We start from the raw sequence: 24,532 nt of genomic DNA on the forward strand, positions 1-24,532 counted from the left end.
GGGGCTCGCCCTGGGCCACCCGCATGCACTCGCAACGTAGAAGCGGTGGCTGGAGTAAACTGCTGTTCTGCGCGAACATTTTTTGATAATACGCATGAGTGATGGAGCGGGCGTGTCAGAGAGCGAACAGAGATTCTGTGCCGTTGACGAAAGCGAAGCGGTGTTCGCTGTCGCTTCATGGGTGCATTGAGCCTCAGAGATGTCGACCGTGCCCAGCAGGCCCCTCCCCCTCCTCTGACTCGGTGGTGGACGGACCCCCACGAGAGCCGCTTCATTTTTTTTGTGGCGAACCCGTGGGCAAAGGCGATGGTGTCGTGGTTGCGCCAGAGGGCGGAAGGGGCCTCCAGGGACATCGCTGTGCAACGTCTCCTCTTCCTGTCTTGAACAGATGGTTAGCAGCGATGGGCGCGCACGCCGATTCCTGACAAACGGTGATGATGTGAGCCCGCGATGTCATCCGTCACTGGTCTCTCTTTCTCTGCGCTCCTTCTCTTTTCATGTGTGCACTGATACACGTCTGCGGAAGCACTGCGCCTCTCTTCCGTGTGCTTTCACAAGGCATCACCACGACGGCAGTATCGACACTTTTCACTGTGCTTCAGTCATGTGGGTGCGGCGCTATGTGCTCAGCTTCAATACCCTCGCGTTGGTACTGCTCGCCGTGCAAAATGCCGGGTACCTGGTGCTGATAGGCTACACTCAGCAGTCCGAGCACTCCCCGCTCGCGGTGGGGGGCGCAGAGCCAGAGGAGGAAGAGGTGCATACCCCCACCTTCAACGCGTTACATTTTCTGGCCACAACAGAACTCGCGAAGCTATTATTATCTCTGCTATGGTGCGTTGTCGACGAAGTGCGAGCAATGCAGCAGGAGAATCTGACCGTTGAGGCTGCCAGCACCCCAATGTCCGCTTTACTGGTAGAGGAGGCAGAGCCGAACACGATCACAGCATTCGCGGAGGCGCCCAAGGGCTTTTCAGATGAGGTGTGTCGTGCTTCCCACACACTCAGCGACGTCGCGGAGGAAATCGACATCGAGCCTGTGACACACGTTGTGCCACTGCGAACTCTCGTTGCTCGAAAGGGGTTCACGGCGCTGTTTCTGTGTCGCATGCGCCACGCCGTTGGGCTCGACCACAAGTACAAAGAGACGTTGCTCATGATTGTGCCCGCGATCATCTACGCTATTCAGGGGCTGCTGCTCATCTATGCCCTCAAGCTGTTGGACCCGACGATGTTTCAGGTTCTGTACCAGGTGCGCATCCTGTTCCTGGCAGTCATGATGCGGCTCGTGCTTGATTTTCGTCTCCCGCCCATCCGGTGGTTCGCGCTGGTGATGCTGATGTTTGGCATCACGCTGGCGCAGATGGGCGCGCAGAGCACGCGAGCGGAGACGACGATCAGTAAGGCAGACGAGGCCGCACGAGCCGAGATGGAGAACGCCGCGGCGACGGAGAAGACCTCTGGCTCGTGGTCGATGGAGGGGACGCTGGCTGCGCTGACCGGCGGCTTCTTGAGTGCGCTGTCCGGTGTGTTCATGGAGTTCGTGGTGAAGAGGCGTGGCAGCCACTTCCACTTGTCGGCGCGCAATGTCCATCTTGCCTTCTTCTCCATCGTGTACTTCTTCATTGTGTTCGTGTATCAGATCTGTCAGCCGGAGGAGGCAAGTGTGGTGAGTGGTCTCGACGAGTTCACGAGCACCTTCTTCGAGGGCTTCACCGGGTTGGTGTGGTTCCTGGTTATGCTGCAGGCGATTGGTGGAGTTCTCGTGGCACTGGTGGTGCGCTACTGCGACAACATCGTGAAGTCGTTCTCGACGGCCTTTGCGATTGTGCTGAGCGGCATTGCGTCTGTCTTTCTGTTTCGCACGCCGCTGAACGGGGCGTTCCTGCTGGGCTCCGTCCTCGTGATGCTGTCCATCACGATGTACGCAGCAAAAAGGTGAGGGCGCTTTGACCTCAAGCCGTGGGTGCGATAGCGGATGTCGTCATTGTGACCGGTGACCTGCTGAGTTTTTTTGGCGTGTGTGTGTGTGGGCAACGTTTTTTATGCGCGCAGTTAGTTCTCTGGGCAGGGCTGTCTGGAGTCGGAGGGCGACACACCTTAGCGCGTCTGGGTGTCTCGGGGGCGCCATACGTCAGGGAAGAAAAGGCAAGCAGCCCCCTCAAACTTCCCGCGCCTGCCCCTGCCCAACGACGAGCCACTGCTCATGGTGACAGAGTCGGCTCACCGTAGCGCAGCGACGTCGGAGCGACGCGGCGCCACTCACGTCGGCGGCCAGGTCCTGCACGACGCTGCGTCGCGTCGGCCTGCCACAGCGGTCGCGTTTGTATGATCCACTGGACGTGCAAAGCGGCCGCATGAATCCAGCGCATAGCCCCCAGCCCTCGCCGCCTGCTGGCGAGGCACCCTGAGCGGCTCCGCGAGATGCGCCACAGGGTGCACTGACCCAAGCGAATGCGGCTGCGAGGCGACCTGCGCAGCGGGTGGTGGGTAGGGTGTGAGGCCGAGGCCGTGCTCCTAGAACTGAGCCCGCACGTTGCTGTCACCGGTGCCTACCGCCGCTTCGCGCCACGCGAGAGGGATCAATGATGTCGGGGGTGGAACTCGTGAGCGATCTGAACGCGTGTTCGTGCTTAGGGAACAAATACTGTGTGGGGAGGGGAAGCAGCGTCCATTGGCACTCGGTATCCTGCAGGGCTCACTCGTGCGCGTCCTTAACGGAGGTGGTGCGTGAGGCTTCAGTGGCGGAATGTACTCAATACACATAGCAGGGAAGGAGATGGAGCCCCTAAAGGGACGCAGAGCCGGGCCATTCACGCACGCACACACTGAGCTGAATGGCTCTGTGGTGCTGGCGGTAGAGCGATGGAACGCCCTCGCGTATCAGCACGACACATACATCATACACTCACCAAAAGCAATCGCTTTAGCCGCGCTCCTTCCGGTGTGTGTGTGTATGTGCGCATGCGCGTTCGTCGTCGGTTTTAGCTGTAGATGACGTAGTCGAACGCAGGCCGCTGCCCTGTATATGTGTGCATGCCTGTATCCTTCGGTGGGGCGAGCTCACCTATTAGCAGCTTTTCACACCCCCGACCCCAATGCACACACAGCCGCACAAATCGATATCCCAAAGCAAAGCCTCTGGACTTCGCGGAGAGCACTGCCGGACGCAGCAGTTTGCCCGGAAGAGCGCAGCGTGGCAGCATGAAAGTGCGACACGAAATGCGTTAGCAGGTCCCGAAGAAGTATTGGGCGAAAGCCCCTCGATGAAGCGATCGCGTCTCACGTGAAGGAGTGTGGCAACGTCCAGCTGAGGATGAGGCTGATATTTGTGTGCCAGTGGCGTTGGGGTAGGGGGCGAAGCGGCGCCTCTGGATTGCAGAGGAAGAGGACCGCAGCTTTGTTGCTTGATGCGCGCACACGCACACGTATCCTTCTATACACGTAAACCGCTTAGGGGCAGACTATTGATGGCTATCGAGGCAGTCAAGCCCTGTCGCCCTCCAAAACACGTTACTGCCCCCTCCCCTCCCCCCGACTTTCCTCTTCTCCTTTCTCCCCCTTTTCCCCTGCCTCTCTTCTCCCTTTCTCGGCGAAGGCAAAAAAAACACGTGAGCCGGCGAAGCGGCGGGCACGTGCAAAAAGGGTCCGACACTTATATCGCTTGTACCTCTCCCCTCTCGCTGCTTCTCTCTGTCTGTTTCTCTCTGTCTGTGTGTGTATCTGCGTTGGTGTGTGTGTATGTGTATGTGTGTGTGTGCTTATTCGTCTCTATTGGTATGTTCACAAATCGGTTTCTCAGTTTCTTAGTGCGCTTCTTTTCGCCACTCTCCCTCTCACACAGACACGCCAAAGGAAAACCGCTCACCCGCCGATTGACTCGAGTGCGCTTGTCGCACCAGCAAGCAGCCGCAGAACAATAACGTGCGTTGCTCATTACGGCCCTTTCGTCCTGTACCGTTGTGCTTCACGAGCTTTGCCACCGTCACCGTGGCATTTCGTTTTTTTCTTTTTTTGCTCGCGCGGTGTAAATTACGTTTCATTCGATGTTTTTACCTTTGTGGCTTTTTTACTGCTCCCCCCCAGCTGTCAGAGGACAACTGCATCGACGAATCACCTGGCCCAGAGGAGGAGGAGGAGGGGGGCCTGAGGGGACTGTTTTCACTGCCTACACGAACAGACTACGCGGCGAAGGACCCGCCACTAAGTTATAGGCACACTCGCGGGCGGGGGCGAGCATGTCTCCGGCACCCGTCCCGCGAGCAGCCTAATGTCTGCTGTGTTCTGTCCTATAAAAAGATAGTGAAACGCTTTGCCGACCAGAGTTCCCCCCCTCCCCCCTGGCGATGCCTGCTCAACGCGCCGTGAGGGGGACGAGAAGGGCACTGGTTCCGGTCCGAAGTCTGCTGACAGGATAAAGTGAGGCCCGCGAGCGCAGCGAAGCCGCGGCGAGATTTGCTCCCCAAATGTGGAGGAGCGCTGTTCGAGCGCATGCGACGAGCAGGAGCGCCAGCCACTCACCTCACGTTCTTCTCCTCCCCTCCCGCTTTTCTCGTCTCTCACACAACGCAGTCGCACGTGGCTCATTGTTTCTCCCACGTCCACCCTGCCAAACGGATGCATTGGCTCGGCAGATAGCCTCGACCCTCTCGTGCCTGGGGGAGTGTTCCCGCTCCCTTTCCGCCCACCCCCGATCTCCATCGGGGCACCTCCCTCGCACTCCCTTCTCTGAAATGAAGTGCAGCCCCCCTCCCGCCAAATAGCGGAAGATGTCCGCAATTTACCCTCATGGCGCGTCGGCCTGCCTCCTCTCCCCCTTTTTCCCTAGTCGGCAAGAGGTCCTCACATGAGAGGGGGAGGGCGCATGCGGGAACGAGTACGCATGCAATGAGTGGGCGGAACGAGAAGCATGTGCATATATATATACACACATATATACATATACATACATATACATATCAGCCTTTGCGCTTTTTTGCCTCCGCTCGGCCGTAGTATGTTGCGATGAAGGCTCTAAAAGCGTTTTCCCTCCCCTTTCCTCAATACGCCGATGGTTATTCTCTCTGTGTCTCATGCGCCGTGCTCAGCTTGGACACAGCGCTCTCTTCGGCCGAGAGCACATGGCGGCAGGTGCAGCGTCAGGCACGCGCGCACATAAATACACACAGTGTCACAGCCGACTGCCATTAATGGTCAGTCCTCTTTCGACTTTCATTCTGTGAACTCTTCTTTTCCAATATCCTTTGTGGCCCGCTCGCTTGTTTTAACGGCTCGTCTTCAGTGAAGCGCGTCTGTGTTCCCACTCCACCCCCCTCCGCCTCTATCGTTTCTAACCCCCTACCTGGAGTGCTCTCATTGAGCTGCGTCTTGGTCCTTACGGCTCTCATGCTCGACGCCTGTCCCTCGTTGAACTTCTCTACCACGTGTCTTCTGGTATGGCCGCCGTCTGCCACGCCTCGAGCCCGGCTTTTATTGTAATGCCTCGAAGGAAACTTGAGGTCCGCTGGTGCGCCTCTCATATGGACTCACTCGTGCATGTGCCTTTCGCTCGCCTATCCTCTCTCGTCCATCAGGTTCGCCGACGCACGGCAGCCACAAACCTAAACAACGCATCATATATATATATATATATACACGCCTGCAGGCGAGAACGAACGCGCATCCAATACATACTGGCACGCATGCTTCGCCACGTGCGCTCTTCCGCCTTTGTGGCCACCGGCACGAGTTTGGCGCCGGCCAGCTGCCGCCGTGCTGGCTCCACGAGCTTTTTTTCGGGGGTGCGGCGGGCGCCCCCGGATGCGATCATGGGCATTGCGGCAGACTTCGCCAAGGACATGTGCCCAAACAAGGTGAACCTCTGTGTGGGAGTGTACCGTGACGAGCAGAACAAGCCGTTTGTGCTGGAGTCGGTGCGGAGGGCCATGTCGCTCATTGTGGAACGCGACACGCAGATGGACTACGCACCCATCGCGGGCCTGCCGTCCTTTGTGAACAGCGTGCAGCGACTATGCTTTGGAAAGCCGGCGGTGGACGTGCAAGGGGACCGCATTGCCTCAGTGCAGACACTTAGCGGCACCGGCGCCCTGCATCTAGGCGTGGAGCTGCTGCATTCCATCTCTGGCGGCTCTGGACCCGCGCCGCTGCACATTCCAAGTCCTTCCTACCCTAATCACCTGAACATTCTGCAGCATCTGAACGTAAAGGCCTGCTACTACCCGTATTACAATCTACAGACGCACCGTCTGAACATCGATGCGATGCTCAACCATCTGCGCCAGCTGCCCGCCAACTCTGTCGTCCTGCTGCACGCCTGCGCGCACAACCCGACCGGGTGCGACCCGACGCCCGAAGAGTGGCAGCAGATTGTCGACGTCGTCCGCCGTGGTGACCTTGTTCCGTTCGTGGACATGGCCTATCAAGGCTTCGCGACGGGCGACATCGAACACGATGCCTACGTCCTGCGCGCGTTGAATCAGCAAGAGGTCCCCACCTATCTAGTGGCCCAGTCCTTGGCGAAGAGCTTCGGTCTCTATGGGCATCGCATAGGGGCCCTGCATGTCCGCTGCACGACGCAGAAGGAGAAAACAAACGTCTTGTCGCACCTGCAGTCGACGATCCGCGCGACGTATAGCAACCCGCCCATCTTCGGTGCTCGCATTGCGGACGAGATTCTGCGGACCCCGCAGCTGCGCGAGCTGTGGAAGTCGGAGCTGCGTCAGATGTCGAGCCGGCTGCAGGATGTGCGGCACCGCCTCGTGGCCCAGCTGCGTGCATGCGGCTCGACGCGCGACTGGGAGTACCTCGAGAAAGGCGTGGGAATGATGTCGCTGACAGGGCTGACGGAGGAGCAGGTGATGGCGCTGCAGCAGAGGTACAGCGTCTACCTGACGCGCAACGGCCGCATCGCATTTTCGGGGCTGAGCTCCGAAAACGTCGCTTACGTCGCGCAGGCCATTCACGAGGTGTCCCGGTAAACGGTAGACAACGGCATGGCGTGCATGGGGGAGTATGGGGTGTACATGTGGCCAAAATGATCCCCTTTCTTGTGAACACCCCGCCGTCTTGCCGCACGACCATTCCTCTCCCCCGCCCACTAAGGCAGAGAAGCCCAGCGTGCACACGCACACGCGCACGTCGAAAGGATGCGTCGACACCCAGCAGCGGTTGCGATAGGCGTCGCTGTCATTCTTTGGAGAGGTGCGGCTCACCCTCGCCCTCCTCTCTCTCCTGAGAGGCCTAGCGTTGACATCATGCTCGATGCACGCCACGAGGCTGAAAGCCTTTGCTGTTCGTTCGGAGAGGCAAGTACGTGGTGCAGGAAAGGAAGCAGATGCACTAACCAGCCTAGAGAACAGCCCCCCTTCACAGAGACACACACACACACATGCGCACCGCAACAGCAGAAGAATACAGGAAAATATGCGTGACTGTGGCCTCGTAGTGGGCATCACTTGCACCGAAAAGAGTTGCACAGGCGCGGCGCGACAATGTGAGGGCGAACCCAAGATGTGTCGAGGGGGGCTACATGAGTGGGCCTGCGCCTTTGGTGAAGCAACGACGAAAGGGAAGCCTGTAAGTGCTACGGTGCGTTGGCGCAACAGGGACGACGACGCAGATCGTCGAGCATATTCCCGGAACCAAACGTTACCGATTGGTGAAACATGACTGCCGCCCAGTACAGCAAGGGTGGGGGCCGAGAGGATGATGGGGGGCGCATACGCTCACAGAAGTTGAATAAGAGCCTTGCTCAGGCGCAACGAGTGCGTGCAAAGACGAAGGTGCGTTTCCCCATCGCCCCCCTTCTTTCTCAGCATTAAGTGCGCCTCCCTCCTCGAGGCGAGGAAATGAATAGTGAAGGCAGAGGAGTAGAGGGGAGCGCGTAGCGACCCCCTCCCCCCTTTCCTCCCCTGCCCACACACGCGCGCCGACGTTGTGCGGAAGGTACGGCGACCTTTTGCTTCGTTTGTGCCACCGTAAGACCACCGGCGCCTCGCCTCACCTCCGTCCCCCGTGCGCCTATCCCACGCCAACGGAGAGGGCCTTCGCGGGTCTTACTGCTAATTCGTTTTTTTGTGTGTGTATGAGTGAGGGGCACATGGGCGGACCCATAGGCATGTACATGTACATGTGTATGTGTGTTTGCTTGTGCGATTCCTTGCACTGATGCTCGTGAGGCGCGCAGCGAGAGCGCGTGGCGACTCATGGTAATCTCTTGCTACGCGACTGTGCTTTCGGGGGTGAGGCGTCACGGTTGACCCCCCGCCTCGTATCCCTTCCTTTCTCGAAGCTCGAGCCATGCCGATGGTGCGCATCATTCCGGCTCCCTTCCCCGCCTTTTTTATTATGCTCTCTTCTGATTGCCGCCTGTCCGCGTGCGTGACTGGCGCAGCCGCCTCTTCTCCCTCTCCTCTCCGAAGCTGCGCTCTTTCCGCTTGCGTGCACGCGCGCGTTTGAGAGCGGACGCATTGGGCAGGGCGGAGGGGAGGAGGGGGGAGAGACGTACACGTGTGTGGAAGGGGGGAACGGTGGGGCATTTTTCACACTCCTTCCCTACACTGCTCGCACCACTGACTTGCCCGTCCCACGAAGTGAGTGACATGGCTTGTGTCGCGTCCCTGCACATTGGGAGGAAAGAGGTGGCAAAAAAAAAGCGGCAGTGCAGGGGGAAGATGACCGCAGGCGCTGGTCAAGTGCAACGGGGCCGAAGCGACCACAGAGCAGGCAGAGTGAGAAGTCCTCATGGCACGGTTCGCTCGCCCGTGTTTTCAAGCCGCCTTTGCGTGCTGAGAGGCGGCCGCTATGTTGATGCTGAAGTGCAGGCCGTGCGGAGAGGAGAGCAGAGAGCCTCTACAGCCTCTCTCATGTCTCCGCGCCCTCGCACTGGGTATGCTGAGTACGCTGCGATCGACTCGGGGTATCTTGCAGCTTCCGTTGAGCGTTTCTCAGCAGCCTACAGCGCATATATGTGCGGGACGTCTATGTTCATTGCCGGTCATGAAACGCACGGGTGTGGTAAGCGTTTCGTAGCGGCGCCTCCAACATCGCCTTCTCCCGCTCTCCCCCTCGACGGCCCATCGCACAAACGCGGACACACAACTTTCATCCCTCCTCCCCGCCCATGGCGCGCACCAGCAACTGCAGCGGCAGTGGAAGTGTAAACGCTAACCGACAGAGCAGCATAACGCACGGCGCCACGGGAAGAAGCCTTGGGCACGGGGGAAGGATAGGAAGCGCGACACAGGGGTCGCCTCTGCCCTCTGACTCACCCGCCGCCCCGCCTCCTCTCTTCCCGTACGCCCGCATACGCCTCATTGCAACGCAGTTCTGGGTGCGGCGGCGCACGGTACGGCTCAAGGAGGCTGGTAGCTCCCCTCTCTGTTTTATTCATGATGCCAAAGATCTTGCTGGCCTGCATTCGCCCTCTCCTACACTCCCTCCATCGGCCCCCCGTTTGTGTTTCGCGTAGTTGTCACGTGCAGCATTACGCTGCGGACATTTTTTTCTGTTTGCGATTGCACAGACTGTCACGGCGTGTTTGCTCGCTGCCGTCGGGCCGCGATGCTGAGGAAGAAGGACCGCAACAGGCCAGCCGAGATGAAGCACAAGTGCGCCGCCTCATCTTTCGACTACTGGCTGGAGCGGGATCAGCGACGTGGTTCTGTCGCACCCATTAGTGGGGTGGAGCGCGGCTCTTACGCGAGAGGAGATCGTGGCGGCCATGTCGACCCGCGATACATCGGCGGCACTTCCCTTGGCCACTACAGCAGTCACACGGCGTTGCCATCGCCGTCAGCGCCGCCCGCGCTCTTCCTCCCCGGGCAGCAGTGTCGCCTGGAGCAATTAGAAGAGCTCCTGCGCATTCAGAGTAATTATTATCAGCTTCTCCTCTCCGTCGCCGCACGAGAGGGAGTGGGCTGCGACGTGCCCGACGCAGTGGAGGTGGCGTCCACGAGTCACCCTCTGGTCATGCCGCACAGCGGGGCAGCACTTTTGTGTCCATACAGCGCCATCGCAGACTCCCTCTGCAGTGCTGCGGACGGAGCTGACAAGAGTGGCGGCCGGCCGTCTCTGATTGAGCCTTACAGCTTCACCCAGGAATTGAGCCGCAATGCGCGACCGAGCGGCGGCTCGAACCCAACGGCCCTCATCAGCAGCGCAGCCGAGGCACAGGCGGAACGATACATCGCACGCCTCGAGGAGGAGGTGCAGACGCTCATGGTGGAGATCTGTGACAAAGATCTCTGCATTATCGCGATGTCGGCTGCAAAGGACGCGATGGCACTTCAAGCTCAGGAGCAGCAGAAGAGAGGGGAGCTGATAGGGGACGAGGGCACCACGCGGCTGATGTTGAGCTGCAACCATTTGCGCACGGTGATGTTCTTGAGGACACGGGAAGCGAGTACTCGGGCAATGGAGCTGAACACGCAAATCGCCCTTCTCCAACACGAGCTGAAACTTGCCGAGGCCCTGCTGGCGCAGTCGCAGAACAGCGCAATCGCCGCTGCCGCGCCTCAGCAGCAGCAGCAGCCTCTCAAGGCGAGAGATGAGGAAGAGACGTTGACCCGCGCTGTCTCGAACACTTTACGCTCTCTTCTGCGAGATGAGTACGGCCGACTGGCGCAGCTCGTGGCTGAGATGCCGAAGAAGGTGCAGACGATGATGTCCACAAGCCGTAGCTTGCCACGCAGTGAGAACAATGATGCCGCAAGGGATGCGACGGCGCCGCAGGAGCGGCAGCTGTACGAACCGCTGCACTCTGAGCTCGCCTCGCTCGACGGTGTGACAGGTTCGCTAGTGGGCGCAACAGTGCCTGCCGCCTCTGCTTCAGCCAGCAGCGCCTCACCGCAACCACCCGCGCTCGACGACGCCGAGACTGCACACCTTGCTCGTCTTGTCTTTAGTGTATGCCGGCACCATGAAGCTATGTCGGACCTTTACTGCGCCGTGGCTGATGAGAAGACAGGATTGGCGCAGTATGAGGTCGATATCGTCCGCCTCATCAACGCCAAGCAAAGCGCACTGACCTGGGCGACGCTGTATGAGGACAAGAAGCACGAGGCGAAGCACCTGCACGAGACAATAATGAGCCTGCGCGGAGAGCTGCGGACTGCAAAAGGGCAGCAGCAGCGATTCGTCGGCAGCTGCCCGAGTGCGGACAACACGGTGGGTAGCACCATCCGCAGACAAAGCTACGAGGCGTACGCTGCGCCGTATGTGCCGCCAACAGCACAGCTGCCAAGGCGGTCACGCATTAGGCCCGAAGGCCCCTCCGCCTCCACTCGGCGGAAGCCTCGGACTGCTGCAGCCATCATGCGACCGATCACAGAGCTGCGAGAAGAGGCTCGACGCCTCGGGGTCCTGCCGGCCTTGCACTATCCGCCGCTTGTCACGAGCCCATCGCCATCAACGAGCTTCGTATCCGCATTAAGCAGCCCGGCACATAAAGAGCAGAGGCTGCCGGTGCACGGCCAACAGGATGTGGCGAGGACCAAGTCTGGTGCCCACGCGCAGGCGGCAGAGGTGTCGACTGTGGTTCAAGTTCCCTCCGTCGTCACCGGCGCGAGTGTGACGTGCAGCGTTGTCGCCTCAGTTATTCGCAAGTTACCGCGCCAGCGCGAGAGAGCAGGCGCGTCGTCTCCGCCAAAATCGCCGCCGCACTCGCTGGCGATGCTCCCAGATACAGCGCGGCCGCTGCAGTCGCGAGCGCGTGACTCGAGCCAGCGCGCGGAAGCCACAAGTGAGCCCAGCATTCCACAGCCAGCCGTCTCCCGCTGTCTGTCCTCCTCTTCCTCTACGGGTGAGGCGCTTCCCGCTGCCTGTTCAATGAAGGTGGCGCCGTTCAAGCGTGAATTTGGAGCCGCGGGGGAGCATGTGAATCGTTCAGCCTCTTCATCCTCGGTCTCTTTCGGATCCTCACTCAGCCACACCAAAGCGCAGTGGACGGCCTCTATGCCCACTGCGGTGGCTGCTAAGGAGCAGTCGGAGCTGAAGACAGCACACAACTCTTTTGACGATAGCGACGACGATGAGAGCCGAGAAGGAGCAGTAGTGATTCAGAAGGGTACGCTCAAGGGATCTCACAGACTTTCCGGTTCAAAGCTGGCGGCGCCCAAGACGTCTGCCAAGCCCACCGTCTCGGGCAAGACGACCTCCAGGGCGGCAGCTGCCGCTGTCGCCTTCGACCGCAAATCAAAGCCAAAAGGAATTGTTGACGTCGACGATGACACCTCGTCCACCAGTCTCAGCATGTTGTCGCTGTCATCCGAACCTCCGAAGTCCACGCCGGGCGGTATCATCACATCGGCGGATAACGCCAAACAGAAGAGTTGGTGCGGTGCCGCCACGTTCTCCCACATGCGGAAGTCGTCCTTCGATGAGGGCGATAACACCAGCAGCAGCAGTAGCAGCACCAATAGCACCTCGGTGACCCCGCTCCGTGCAAAACACGCCAAGCTCGGCTCGAACACAGTAAGGACATTCACGGCGGCAGCGAAGCCGTCTGCGGCAAAACGTCCGTTGTCTGCCACCACTACCATCCTTCCTACCGCCAAGTCAAGGGAGGCGACATCCACGCCATCAACTGCAAAGCCCACCACGCTGAAGCTTCCAACTTGGTGACCGTGGTTAGAACAGGTTAGGCCGTGCGGAAAAGGGTAAGGAGGCGTGAGACGTCAAAGACGCTCACAAGGGTGAGTGTGCGCGTCTCTGTGTGTAAAAGTGGCCGAAGAGGTGCAAGCGGGTAAGAGGCCTCGTACCCTCGACCTCACTGGCAGAGGTGGAACAGGGTTCACTGGACACGCTCAGCGGAACGTCGAGGAGGCAGTAGACCGCATGTGTGGTGGGAAAGGAGTATGAGCGGCAGACATCCTCTGAGGTGCGCACCCGCTGCGGAAGGACTCGCGCAGCGGGTGCGCTGCAGTCCCATCAGTGCCTATTTGCTGTCTGAGCGTCTGCGTCGGTGGCTGAGGGTGGAGAACGGCCCGCACCTCTTTGCCCGGCGAGACAGGGAGAAGAAACAGTCGGAGCAGATGCGGGCTCAGGCGTTTCCCGTTCACCACGGCATGGCGCTCTCAGGACCACACAGGGCGGTGAGAGGGACAGTGGTCTCCGTGCCTCCACCGACGTCGCAGAAGAAGACGAAGCTCTTTTTTTTTTCCTTCCGTCTCTTACGAGCCCCCTTTCCCACTCCTCGAGGCTTGTCCGTAGCAAAGATCGAGCAAAGGCCTGCCACCACCATCACCCGTGGTTGGCTTCCCGGCCTTCCAACGCCCCTGCTGTCGCCTGCGCCGCTGACGCAGAAGCTCGCGAGAATAACGTTGAGAGGATCAAAGGTAACACGGCACCTGAGGACGAGGGATATCTCAGAGGGGTCCATCGCCACGCATGTCGGCGGCCAGGTCCTGCGCGGCGTAGCCCCTCTATCCCCCCTCCCCAGTGGCTGGTGCCGGTGAGAAGACGCTTGCGCCATCCGCGTGGTGAGCAGAGAGTGTCGGCGTGGCTCGAGCGTATCGCATCCGACCCTTAGACTGCCGACGGGTGTGAATATTCTGAAGGACGCCGCGGGTGGTTGGTCGAAATCGCCTCCTCTGCTGTGGTCACATGGTGGAGCGGGTGGGAGGCGGCTCTGAGTGCACTGCTGCAACACGTCTCTATGGCTCTTTTTGCACCACGAGGCGGTGCGGATCTGACGGCCTCCGGCTGAGGGGTGGCGGTGGTGGTGGTGGTGGCGGGGCCATGCAGCGTTTCGCCTGTGAGGTGTTATGTGCGGCAGAGAGGACGCGCACAATGCATAGAAAAAAGAGAAGTCTCGCGAAACGTGTTGGAAATGCGCATTACTGATGGAGCAGCAGCCCTCCCCTCCCCGCTCATCAAGGGCGCGGTGTGACCGGAAGGCATGCACGATGAGGAGGATAGGGGGGCCGTGGGTGGAGAATGGCGGAGCAGAGAAAGAGGGGGCATAAAGGAAACGGCTGTTCATGTGGCTTCCCGTTTCTGTCGCTCTGTTCCGCCGAAGGCCCCTCGTTTATGGATCCCTTCCCTCCCCTTACGCACCGAACGTGTCTCTGTCTTGCGTCGCGGTGCAGGCGGGGTGGGACGGAACGTCTGCTCATCTGTGCGATGAGGCTGCGTCGAGCAGCAGTACTCACAGCGCACGCCTCCCGCTTACCCTATCTCGCTTCGCGCTATCGTGTCTGTACCCCTCCTCCTCCCTTCATGGGCGCTTTAGCTCCGCTCCATCGTCAGTGGTGCTTAGCTGGTCTTCATCGAATCTGGGTAGTGCCCGCTGGCCTCGACCCTCGCACACACACACAGACATATATATATATACGGCTTGCAGCTTTTGTCCGTATGCTGTAAAGGGCCCTCGAGAGTGGTCGCAGACGGATCGCAGTAAAGCTGAAACCACGTGTACAGCACTTCCGCGCGTGCCCAAGCGCAAGCTCCTCGCCCCGCTAAGATGGATCGTGCATCGAGGGTTCGTGTCATGAACGCGACGGTGCTCACTTGCATCCTGGCTCTCTACATCCTCCATGACGCGGGCTTCCGGTTCTGGATGACGCGCAACGACAGCCTCTCGCTCACAGCAGCCCTCGTGCACGACACAAAGGCTCTGCAACAAAACGGCGGCTTACGGGTGGCCTACGATGCCGCCACTGGAACAGCGCGCACCCTCCCTCTCCAACTCTATGCCATCGTGGCGAAGCGGCTCTCGGCGAAGTACGCTGCGCGGATGAAGGACACTGCTGCCGCGACCAAAGGCCAAAGTGGTGCCCCTCACTCCGGCTACACACCACTTTTCGCCGTCTACAACTTTTCCGGCACCCTTCCAATGGCGGCAGTGGTGGTGGAGAGCACGTGGCTTACCCCTGACCAGGACGCCGTTTCTTACGTGTACGCACAGCGGCTGCTTGAGGCGTACCGCTACGCTCTTCTCAGCGGTGCGCCGTGGCTGTTGCTCTCCGGCTCGGCGATGGAGGCCTCGGTGGGACTGCAGTTCCTTCGGTTGCTCCCCAACCCAGCCGAGACGATCTTCCCAGACTCTGTGCTGCAGCGGTGGCCTCCGCCGCTCGTCACGACGGCCCTGCAGCTGCGCGAATCGATGAAGCCGTATGCAACTCTCGGAGAGTGGGTGCACGGCGCAGGCACGAGACCACTCAACGCCTTCCCCGCCTCTTCGATGGCCTCGCAGGCGAGTCAACTTCGAGGTGCCTATCCAAGCTCAGTGCTGAGGCCCTCGTCGCTGCAGTCGTCCCTCATTCAGCTGCTCTCGGCCCACGCCTTGGCCGAGACAGACGAGAGTCGTGTGCGCCCCGCCTCCCTTATCCTGGGAGCGGAGTGGATGAGCCGGATGGATGCTGGACACAGAAGCGATAGCAGTGTCCCGGGCAGCAAGGATGGCGCTACAGCAGCTGTTGAGGGCAAAGCGACGTCGAAGGGGCCACGTGTGACGGTGCACGCGACAGCCTCGGATGCTGCCGATGACGGTACTGATTCGAAAACGGGGGGGAGTAGGAATGGACGTGTGGCGCAAGACGCAGCCACCGCTCCGTGGGAACAGCCCCGAGTTCTCGAACTCCAGGTGAACGGCACCGCGATAGTAGTGCACGCGACGCTGCCTGGTATGGTGATGGTGAGCGAGGTTAACGCGAACAAACGTGCTTGGCACGTGGCGAGGGCACTTCAGCAGCTGGTGGAGCTGACCCTTGTACACCGGCACGCCACTCGCACTGCCACTGCGCCCGTCGACACAGAGGAGAGGGGGTGGTGGTGGTGGCTCGGCCAGCCCTATGGCGTGACAGTCATTGCCAGCAGGTGGGAGCAGCAGCGCGTCAAGCTTCTCTACATGAAGGCCTTCCGTGAGGCCGTGCGTGACTCGCAGGAGGGACTTCGGAAAGCGGTTCAGCTGCTCCACCGAGCTCGCTGTCAGTTTGAAGGGCCTCTGCCGCCGCTTTCGTGCCACGGCGTTCGCGGCCCTGAGCTCCCACCATCAGCGCTGCCTTTCAGTGCTGCGGTACCGCCACGCTCGCGCATCTTCGTGCTTCCCCCGCCATATGAGGAACTACAGAGCTTCCAGCCAAAGCCGGGGTGGCTCAACTACACAGGTGAGCTGCCGGCGTCTGTCAATGCAGACGCGTCGAGGGCGGCCAAGCTGCTCGGGCGGGTGAGTTTCTTCCTGTACTTCAACTACCGCCGGTGGATGGACTGGTTCCTAGCGTCGCTGCCGGTGGGGTCTTATCAGGACCACTTTGTGCTCGCGTCGGTATTGATGTCCGACTTTTCGGAGTACCGCATCAGCTGGAGAGACGTCATGTACCTTCGCTAAGACGCAGGAGGAAGAAATGGGGAGGGGCGATGCACAAGAAGCGAAGCCGTGCAGAAAGGGGGTGTTAGTGTATGTGTTTGGGTGCATTGTGATGCCTGCCTCTGCGTCACGCGCGGCAGGGATCTCTGAGACGATGAGCTGCTTTTGTTGAACACCAGACCCTGTAAAAGAGGGGATGAGCTGGCACGAGCGTCTTCCATTTCTTTCGCATAGCGTGTCTGCCTGTCGACGTGTGCGGAGGCCAAAGCGCTGTGTGCGATGAGAACATCAGCCCTGACGTGGAGCCCCTCAGAAGGGGGCAAATCTTTTTTTTTCGCTCATTGCCTGCAGAGGACCCCCTCCCACACACACACACACACTGAGTGAATGAAGAAGACATTCATTAGTGCTAACCTCCTCCCTCCCAAGCCGTATGACGCGACTCTCATCAAGACGAACGCAGAGAGCGGGAGGAGGGGAGGGGTAGCGGGACACGAGAGGGCGATGAAAGAGGCGGAGGAAGGACAGCAGCCGATTTGCTCGCCTCAAGGGCGCCACCCGTGCCTTCGCACGCCGCTCTCTCGAGTGACCGCTCAGGTATACGCCCTTCCTTACTCTCTTACTCCCTCCCCCCTCCATGCATTTATTCTGCACACACACACGCACGTACATACCTCCTCCTCGTTTGGCGCTCTATACCCACCGGCCACCACACCACATAACATACGTGCACGAGGCGTTGGTAGCTGAGGTACGGTGTCACGTGCAACGGTGAAGCGCACAAGCGCACGGCACTTGTCTTCCGTGCCTCCCTTTCCACGTCGTCTGCTGGGCTTCCCCGTGCGCATCTTTTGCGCCCCCTCTCTTGGCGGTTATTTGCTTAGGTCGTCCCGTCTTCGTGGCTGGGGCGCAGGAGAACATATTCTGCCGCTGTTGGTCTGCTTCTTTCCACTCCCTCCTCTCCCCCTCCCTCCCTCCCCCCTCGCAAGTCACACCCACACGCACGCACACACGCAGAGAGACAGACAGGCAGACACTCACGCGAGACCTTATCGTATCTTCACACAACTAGACGGGTACACACAGAAGCCTTCTGGGATAAAGAGGGAGGGAAGACGGAGACAGAGAGGAGGGAGTACAAAGGGCCGTAACGCATAAACGCACATCCGTCTCCAGTCGGCGGAGGCAAGCGTCGAGCGACTAGAAGGGCATAACGAAGAGCGGCAAGGCCCCATCAGCGGTGATATCCTCTCCTTGTGCGACCTCTTGCCGCTTCAGCGGACTGTATTCGCTTTCTCATCCCACAAAAAAAACGCACGGAGGGCAATGGAGGCGACGCTCGTTGAACTCAAGAACAGGGGCAACGCGCTATTCGAGTCTGGCAACGCCATCGGCGCGATAGAGGCATACAAAATAGGTATTCATCTCATCGAGACGGATGCCGGCCAGTTGCAGCATCTCAAGCCAGATGGAGGGCCGGGCTCGTCATCGAGGGAATTGATCGAAGTACGGAGACTGCAGGTCCTGCTCTACTCGAATATGTCCAACGCGTACTTGAGCCTGGGCAAGTTTGGCGAGAGCTGGCAAGCGGCGGCAGCCGCCACCAGACTCGACCCGCACGCGTGGAAGCCGTGGATGCGCTTCATCGAGGCTCGCCGCCGTGGCGGCTTCCCGTTCGACGCCCTGGTGCACTCATTGCGATACTTGCGGCCACTCCTGCGTGCGGAGCGGGAGCAGAAGCGCATGACGGCGGCGGCGGCGACAGCGACTCTGGGCGGCATTGAAGATCCGCTATGTGACGAGTTGGGACTGCTGCGTCTCTCTCCAGATATCGAGCTCGTCGAGTACGCTGGAGGTGTGGCGATGATCAGCCGTCGCCAGTTTCAGCCAAAGGATGTGCTCTTTGTTGAGAAAAAGTACACGAGGATGAACTTCGAGGAAGGCGGGATGAGCACACAGCCTGGCCTTACGATGCAGTCACTTGTCGAGTACTTCGCGGAGCGGCTGCGCCCGGAGCAGGCGGCGGGGAGTAAGCGCTGGCTCGACTTCAAGAAGGACTTCACCGGTGCATGGCCCCGCACTGACGATGACATCGATCCCGAAACTCGTGACACCATAAGCAGCTATCTTCGCACCCGCTTCCCCGACATTGCCGAGGACGAATTTCGTGAACTACTCAGCACCGCCCTCATGTGTCGATTCAACTGCTTCCACTCAGGGTTCTTCCGCACCTGCGCCCTGGCGAACCACAGCTGTCACGCCAACATTGCCATGAAGTACAGCAGTGTGGAGGATGCGGTCAAAATGATCGCCGTTGACCGCATCGAACCCGGTGAACTCATGAACGTGAAGTACCTCAGCGATGCGCACTTCCTACTTGGGGTAGGCAAACGCCGCGAGCTACTGCGCTCGTGGCTCTTCTGGTGTCAGTGCGATCGTTGTCAGCGCGATAGCCGGGCCGCGGCCATTTCAGAGTTCGTCGAATGCCCTGCGTGCGGTACGTTCTCGCATTCCGCCCTGATGGGCTTTAATCCTGCCTCTGATCCGTTGCTGCGGGCAAAGGAAGCCTGCCGCGCGTGCAAGGCGGACCTGGTGTGGTCACCAGCGCAGCGCGACCTTCTTCAGAACGAACTCATGCACACATTCACAAGTAGCACATCCTATTACACCTCCAATGAGCTCGCTGAGTGGATGCACAAGCAGCTGGAGAAGACGGAAGCGCTGCGGCTGCACCCGGAGCATTGGGTCTACCGCGCCCTTTTCTATTTCTTCGCGGTGGCCTTGACGGCAATGGTGGATCGCGTCAGCGCGAGACTGAGCGAGCCGTGTATCTCACAATTTGTCGTTGACGAGGTGAAGCACCTTTTCGGTGCATGCGGCTTGCAAGCCTACTACCTTCCTCGCTGCGCCGCCGCACGCACGAAAGCCGGCGCGGCGAAGGACATGGCTGGCATGGTCGTGTTTGACGAGGCAGTGTGCACGAGCAGCGGCAGCGGTGGCGGCTGCGAGTCGCTCAAGAGCCTCCTCATTCTCTGGAGGCTGCTGGTGCCCTTCTACCCGGTGAATGAGATGTGGTCCGTCAACGACGCCATTTGCAAGCTGGTGCTGCTGCATTTGGTTTACCCTACGCCAGCGGCATGGCTCGTCCCGTCGTTGGCGCTCCAGCTGTTGCAGCGGCACGGCCCCTACATCGGAGACGTCCATGGTAGCAAATGGCTCCACAGCTATAGCATGCATCGTACCACCTTCAACAGCAAGGAGCCGCTCCCGCTGGCGAAGCTCAAGAGGGCGTTCAAGGGGTGCGTGAGGGAGGAGCGCTAACCTGTTTCGTTTCACCCGTATCATGCGCGGGCGTACGCAGATATCGGAAGAGAGGACGCTCACGGTGCTTTGGGGGTGGGGAGGAGGGAGGATTTGCGATGCCGCCCCCTGCTGTTTGGTGCGTCTCCAGCTAACACTCTCTGTACCTCTCTGAGTAATTGTGTATGCACATGTGTGTGTGTGTGCGTATGTATGTCCGTCTGCGCGCGTCGCTAAAGGCTCAGGAGGGAGCACATACGCACATCTGTGTGCCCGCTCGTGAGGGCTCTCCTTGCCGCCTTTCTTCATCCTCTCTCACACGGGCAATCGGACTGCCCCTTCCCCCTTCTCCCCTCGCCCTCACACGCACGACTCTTGGCTTTATCCTCTGGGGTTGACCACTCCACCCTTTCCGGCACCATCCTCATAGGCCCCGCCCCTCTCCGACGTGACACGTCAGCGCAGCTATAAGAGCCGCTTTCATACCTCTAAGGGCTCTCCTACGTCAAGCAGGCAGGGTTTGGGAGGTGAGGGGACGGCAACAGCGCGGCTGTGTGCGGATAACAGTATCAGAAGGACGCACACCCCTATCCGCCTAGGGGCACCGCGACCTTTCCTTAGACTCCCGCCTTCGTCGCGTTCTCCTCGTAGATCATGGCCGCCGCCGCCACGGCGCCGTCGCCGCCGCTGTTGATTTATCTCAACAGTGACGTAGCGATGGAGCGGCCCTACCGCATCTCCCTGCCTGCTAGCGTCGACACCTTGGCGGAGCTCTGCCAGTACCTCACAGCCCGCATTCCCCTCAGCTCGGGTGAGGACACCAACGGACGAGGGTATCGGTTCCTCTACTCCGTTACGGGCAAGCCACTTTGGCGGGTGAAGGAGTGTATCGACGCAGGTACGATTGTGTTGAGCGTAGGGCCAGGCTTCCTTGCGCGGCGCCTGAAGAGTTTTGCGGCAGGGCCGCTCCCGGCAGCAACCGGTGTCATCGACATCACGCCAGACCGATCGGCGGCGCAACCAGGTGCCGAGTCAGGCTCGGCGAGAGAGGGTTCACCGTCCGCTTCACCTCCAATCAAGCAGCCAGTCGACAGCAGGTATGGCATGTACACTGGCGGTCGCGGCCGCGCCTACGGCGACACCGCCTACTATCCGGCTCGTAACGCTCCGACGGGCGACGGCAGAACCTCCGCTACCAGCCTTCGCCTTAATGGCGTGGCCAGCGAGCAGGGCAGTGGAGATGTCGCCGGGCCATCAGGCCCGGCTGCGCGTCACCCTTCCCACACGGAGGAAAAAGAGCGCCTCTTCAGCATCACGCTGAGCACGGCGATGCGCGGTCTCGGGTCCTCTGGGGGAGGGCCGATGCCGCAGCCGATGCCCCATAGCATTGTAACGCCCCCTGCCGCAGAGGGCATCCCCGTGGCATCCCTCTTCGCATCCTTGGCGGCCGGTTCGGCACCGGTGCCGGCGGCGACGTGCGGTGCATCGACGGACAGCGGGGGCCTCGGCGGCTCGGTGTCCTATGCACAGCATGCAAGCACCGCTTTGACGAGTGCGGCAACGATGCCGCGCGGCACGGTACAGATAGGGCACGAGACGTTTTCGCTGCCGCCGCGCCCAGCCTTTGCGAAGGCGTCCTCTCTCACCAGTGCTCTCTCCACCGCGCCGCCACATCAACCTCTCTCCGTTGAACTCATCTCCAGCAGTCTCCAGTATCTCCTCGTGCGCAAGTGGGCCGCCTATCAGCGGTTGCACAGCATCACCTCCACCGACCTTGTTGCTGGCGAGGCCCTCTCTCGCCTGTTCAACGCGCTCACCTCGAAGGCCGCAGAAAACGGCGGCGCGCCGTGTCGCGTGCTGGTGAGCGGGCCACCCCGCAGTGGTGTCTCCACCACAGCCTCGTTTCTGCTCCTTCATTGCCTACAGACGCTGCAGTTCCAACCGCAGCGCCCGTTTTACAATGTGCTGCTCGTTGTCCTCGACTTCCGTCTGCTCTTCGGGGATGCGTCAGCGGCAGCAACGACGCCGCCGCGGCTGCTGGTGGACCTTGGTGCACTCTACCAGCTCATTGTACGGAGTGTGATGGATGCAGTGGTCGTGCAGCGGCCAGCACTACGGGAGGCGGGGCCGCTTCTGGCACAACTGTGGGACTTGGTGATCAAGTCGAACGGGGTGTCTCCCGCGCCACCGAACTTCTCCACGTTCCCTCAGGCCGCGGCGTTCGTGGGCACCGACGTACTCTCGAGCTGGACAAAACTTGCCCAGCACATTTACCCGATTCTTCACGCGGCGTGCCGGACGCCCGATGTACCCGAGCTGCGGGCCGCCGCGGTGGATCTCATTTTCTACGCCATCCCCGCCGAGCTTGCCTCCTCGCTGAGGTTCTCCGGCATTTTGTACGCCCTGGACGGGCTAGAGCAGCTAGCAAGTAGCTATGCGCATCGTGTGACTCGGCCCACCGGTGACCTTGGGTCGCTTCTAAAGGCCGTCACGGCAGACCCTTGTACCCACCTTATCGTTTCGTGGCCGCCGACGATCGCACCGCAGATAATGTACCTGCCAGGTCTTACCGCGCATGTGTCTACCATCGGTCTCGTGAATCGTCCCGCGCTAAACGCGACACAGTATCCTCAGGTGCTTCGCTGTCGCGACAAGGAGTACCCACTGGAGGTCTTCCTTGGCTGCCCTGGCTATCTGTCCATCTTGTCAGCCATATCGCGGCCGTTCCGCAAGACGCTGTCGATCCCCACGACTGCCTTCTCAGCGTACTATCAGCAGAGCTACGAAAGGGGCGGCGGTGGCGCGGCTGAGGGGTACGCGCTCCGCCTCGACATGCCTGCTGCCGCCCATGCGCTGGAAGAGCTTCTGCAGTTTGTCCAGACACTGCCCCTGCGCTGATCGTCACTGAGGGTCTCTTGCACTCCTTCCTGCGAGCGTTTCGGATCACATGAAAGAGGATTAGGGGGAGGGGAGGGGCACAATGACGGTGGAGGGCCACCACCACCACCACCCTCCCTCCTCCTCCGTTCTGTTTCCCGCTCGCTCGCCCAGACGCCCATCAGCCCAACAGCGCAGCCTGTGATGCGGCTTGGTGTATCGCCCTTTTAGACTTCCTCTACTCACGGAATGTAACTCTCACTCACGGAATGTAACCCTCACTCACGCCGATTCTTTCTCTCTGTTCATCATCGGTGCCTCTACGTAGGCCGGCGGTGCAGTCCGCCCGTGCCCCATGATTCGCCCCTCCCCCCCCCAGCCCCTCAGCCGACCTCACCGCCTACACCCCCATCTCCTCCTTGCCTCTCTCTGTCTCTCTTTGTATCGCATTCCCATCCCTCACCGTGCGCTGCAACGCCGCCACTGTCGACGCTCTCCTGCCAAAGTGTGTTCGACAAAGTGACAGGGCGAAAAACGCGCGTGGAAGATCCATTAGTGTGTCTATTCCAATTCCTCTCTCGCCTGTCATCGTCCGCTGCGGAGGTTGTCTGTCCTTCACTCTCTCGCCTTTCTTCCCTCTTTCTTGCTGCCCCACCAACAGATACGCACACCTCACACGTAACGCTTCCGGTCCCCCTCTCTGTGCCTCGGCGCCAAGCCACTCGTCTCCGCTGCCGCACACACAAGGGAAGAGAGGGAGTGAGAGAGAGGTGTCCTGGTAAGAAGAAATATACACCGCCAACTAACGAGACAGGTGAAGATGCCCACTGATGAGAGCCGTTGGTGCCTCATCGAGAGCGATCCGGCGGTCTTCCGGGAGATCATCCAGACCGTCGGCGTCAAGGGGGTGTCCGTGGAGGACCTTATCATGCTCGACTCCTCGATGCTAGAGCAGTACGAGCACGTCTACAGCCTTGTGCTGCTGTTCAAGTGGCAGTCGTCGGAGCAGGCATCGCCTCTCGGCACTGTCGTGAAAGACGCGCCGGTGTTCTTTGCCAAGCAGGTGATCCACAACGCCTGCGCCACGCTTGCCATCATGAACACGCTCTGCAACTACCCAGAGCAGGTGGAGCTCGGGGCCCAAGTGCAGAACTACCTGAACTTTTGCCAGGACCTCGATTCTGAGATGCGTGGCTCGCTTCTGGACAGCTTTGATGAGCTGCGCGAGGCGCACAACTCCTTCGCGCCTCGCACGGCGTTTGAGAACGACGGCCCGGCCCAGAAAGACGCGGACACGTATCACTTCGTCTCCTTTGTGTACCTTCATGGGCACATTTGGGAGCTCGATGGGCTACAGGACGGCCCGCTTCAGTGCCGCGAGGCGACCGACGCAAACTATCGAGAGGCGCTCGTGGAGGTGGTGCAGCGGCGGATCGACGACATCGCGGCGAAAGATACGGCCGGCGCTGCACAGGGCATCTCCTTTTCGCTCATGGCCATTGTTGACGACCCGATTGCGGTGCTGGAGAAGAAGATTGCCGTCCTCAGGGCTGAGGAGAAGTCGGCAGCGGCGCTGGAGGAAGAGCTCGCCGAGTTGCGGTCGCTGCGCAAGAAAGACATGGAAGCGAACGTGCGTCGTCGTCATGACTACAATGCTATGATCGTGACGCTGCTGAAGTCACTGGCGGAGCGCGGTAAGCTAGAGAAGATCGTTGCGGAGGTGCAGGCGAAGGCCACTAAATAGAACGATGCCAGAAGGAACGGAGGGAGCTCTGGCCGCTTGCGCCGGCACAGTGGTCGTGCGTGACCGTGAAAGGACGAACGCGCCTTCTGTTTTTGTGGTCTCTGCTTCTCTCCCTCTGCCGTCATCCGCTCTCACGTGCTGTTCCTGTCCCGCCCCGCCGCACTCCCTCACTCAACCTTGGGTGGGCCAGCCCGTGCGCGACTGCGTGTGTCTCTGTGCTCTGTCTTGCGCATGCGAGTGTGATGGCCTACGCTTATTCCCCTTGCCAATCTCTGCTCACGAGTGTGTGTGTGCATGTATTTCTC

At 60.2% G+C, this 24,532-nt stretch overlaps 7 protein-coding genes across 7 annotated transcripts; all 7 read left to right on the forward strand.

The window, feature by feature from the left end:
- Window positions 1-388: 388 nt before the first annotated feature.
- On the forward strand, window positions 389-1,942 carry LSCM1_04985 (uncharacterized protein; the record flags this gene model as incomplete). Its single annotated transcript, XM_067322466.1, has 1 exon — window positions 389-1,942. The coding sequence occupies one exon, from the start codon at window positions 389-391 to the stop codon at window positions 1,940-1,942; it is 1,554 nt and encodes a 517-aa protein (XP_067178329.1).
- Window positions 1,943-5,681: 3,739 nt separating this feature from the next.
- LSCM1_04986 (uncharacterized protein) lies at window positions 5,682-6,977 on the forward strand (the record flags this gene model as incomplete). Its single annotated transcript, XM_067322467.1, has 1 exon — window positions 5,682-6,977. One exon carries the CDS (start codon window positions 5,682-5,684, stop codon window positions 6,975-6,977), a length of 1,296 nt encoding a protein of 431 aa, XP_067178330.1.
- A 2,584-nt stretch (window positions 6,978-9,561) lies between these two features.
- LSCM1_04987 (uncharacterized protein) lies at window positions 9,562-12,621 on the forward strand (the record flags this gene model as incomplete). The annotated part of the gene is made up of 1 exon (XM_067322468.1): window positions 9,562-12,621. The coding sequence occupies one exon, from the start codon at window positions 9,562-9,564 to the stop codon at window positions 12,619-12,621; it is 3,060 nt and encodes a 1,019-aa protein (XP_067178331.1).
- Window positions 12,622-14,461: 1,840 nt separating this feature from the next.
- LSCM1_04988 (uncharacterized protein) lies at window positions 14,462-16,327 on the forward strand (the record flags this gene model as incomplete). The annotated part of the gene is made up of 1 exon (XM_067322469.1): window positions 14,462-16,327. The coding sequence occupies one exon, from the start codon at window positions 14,462-14,464 to the stop codon at window positions 16,325-16,327; it is 1,866 nt and encodes a 621-aa protein (XP_067178332.1).
- A 1,305-nt stretch (window positions 16,328-17,632) lies between these two features.
- LSCM1_04989 (uncharacterized protein) lies at window positions 17,633-19,627 on the forward strand (the record flags this gene model as incomplete). The annotated part of the gene is made up of 1 exon (XM_067322470.1): window positions 17,633-19,627. The coding sequence occupies one exon, from the start codon at window positions 17,633-17,635 to the stop codon at window positions 19,625-19,627; it is 1,995 nt and encodes a 664-aa protein (XP_067178333.1).
- A 633-nt stretch (window positions 19,628-20,260) lies between these two features.
- Window positions 20,261-22,504, forward strand: LSCM1_04990 (uncharacterized protein; the record flags this gene model as incomplete). The annotated part of the gene is made up of 1 exon (XM_067322471.1): window positions 20,261-22,504. The coding sequence occupies one exon, from the start codon at window positions 20,261-20,263 to the stop codon at window positions 22,502-22,504; it is 2,244 nt and encodes a 747-aa protein (XP_067178334.1).
- Window positions 22,505-23,303: 799 nt separating this feature from the next.
- Window positions 23,304-24,227, forward strand: LSCM1_04991 (uncharacterized protein; the record flags this gene model as incomplete). Its single annotated transcript, XM_067322472.1, has 1 exon — window positions 23,304-24,227. One exon carries the CDS (start codon window positions 23,304-23,306, stop codon window positions 24,225-24,227), a length of 924 nt encoding a protein of 307 aa, XP_067178335.1.
- Between the last annotated feature and the right edge of the window lie 305 nt (window positions 24,228-24,532).

Source organism: Leishmania martiniquensis, chromosome 24 (assembly GCF_017916325.1).
Source record: "Leishmania martiniquensis isolate LSCM1 chromosome 24, whole genome shotgun sequence".
NCBI lineage: Eukaryota > Euglenozoa > Kinetoplastea > Trypanosomatida > Trypanosomatidae > Leishmania > Leishmania martiniquensis.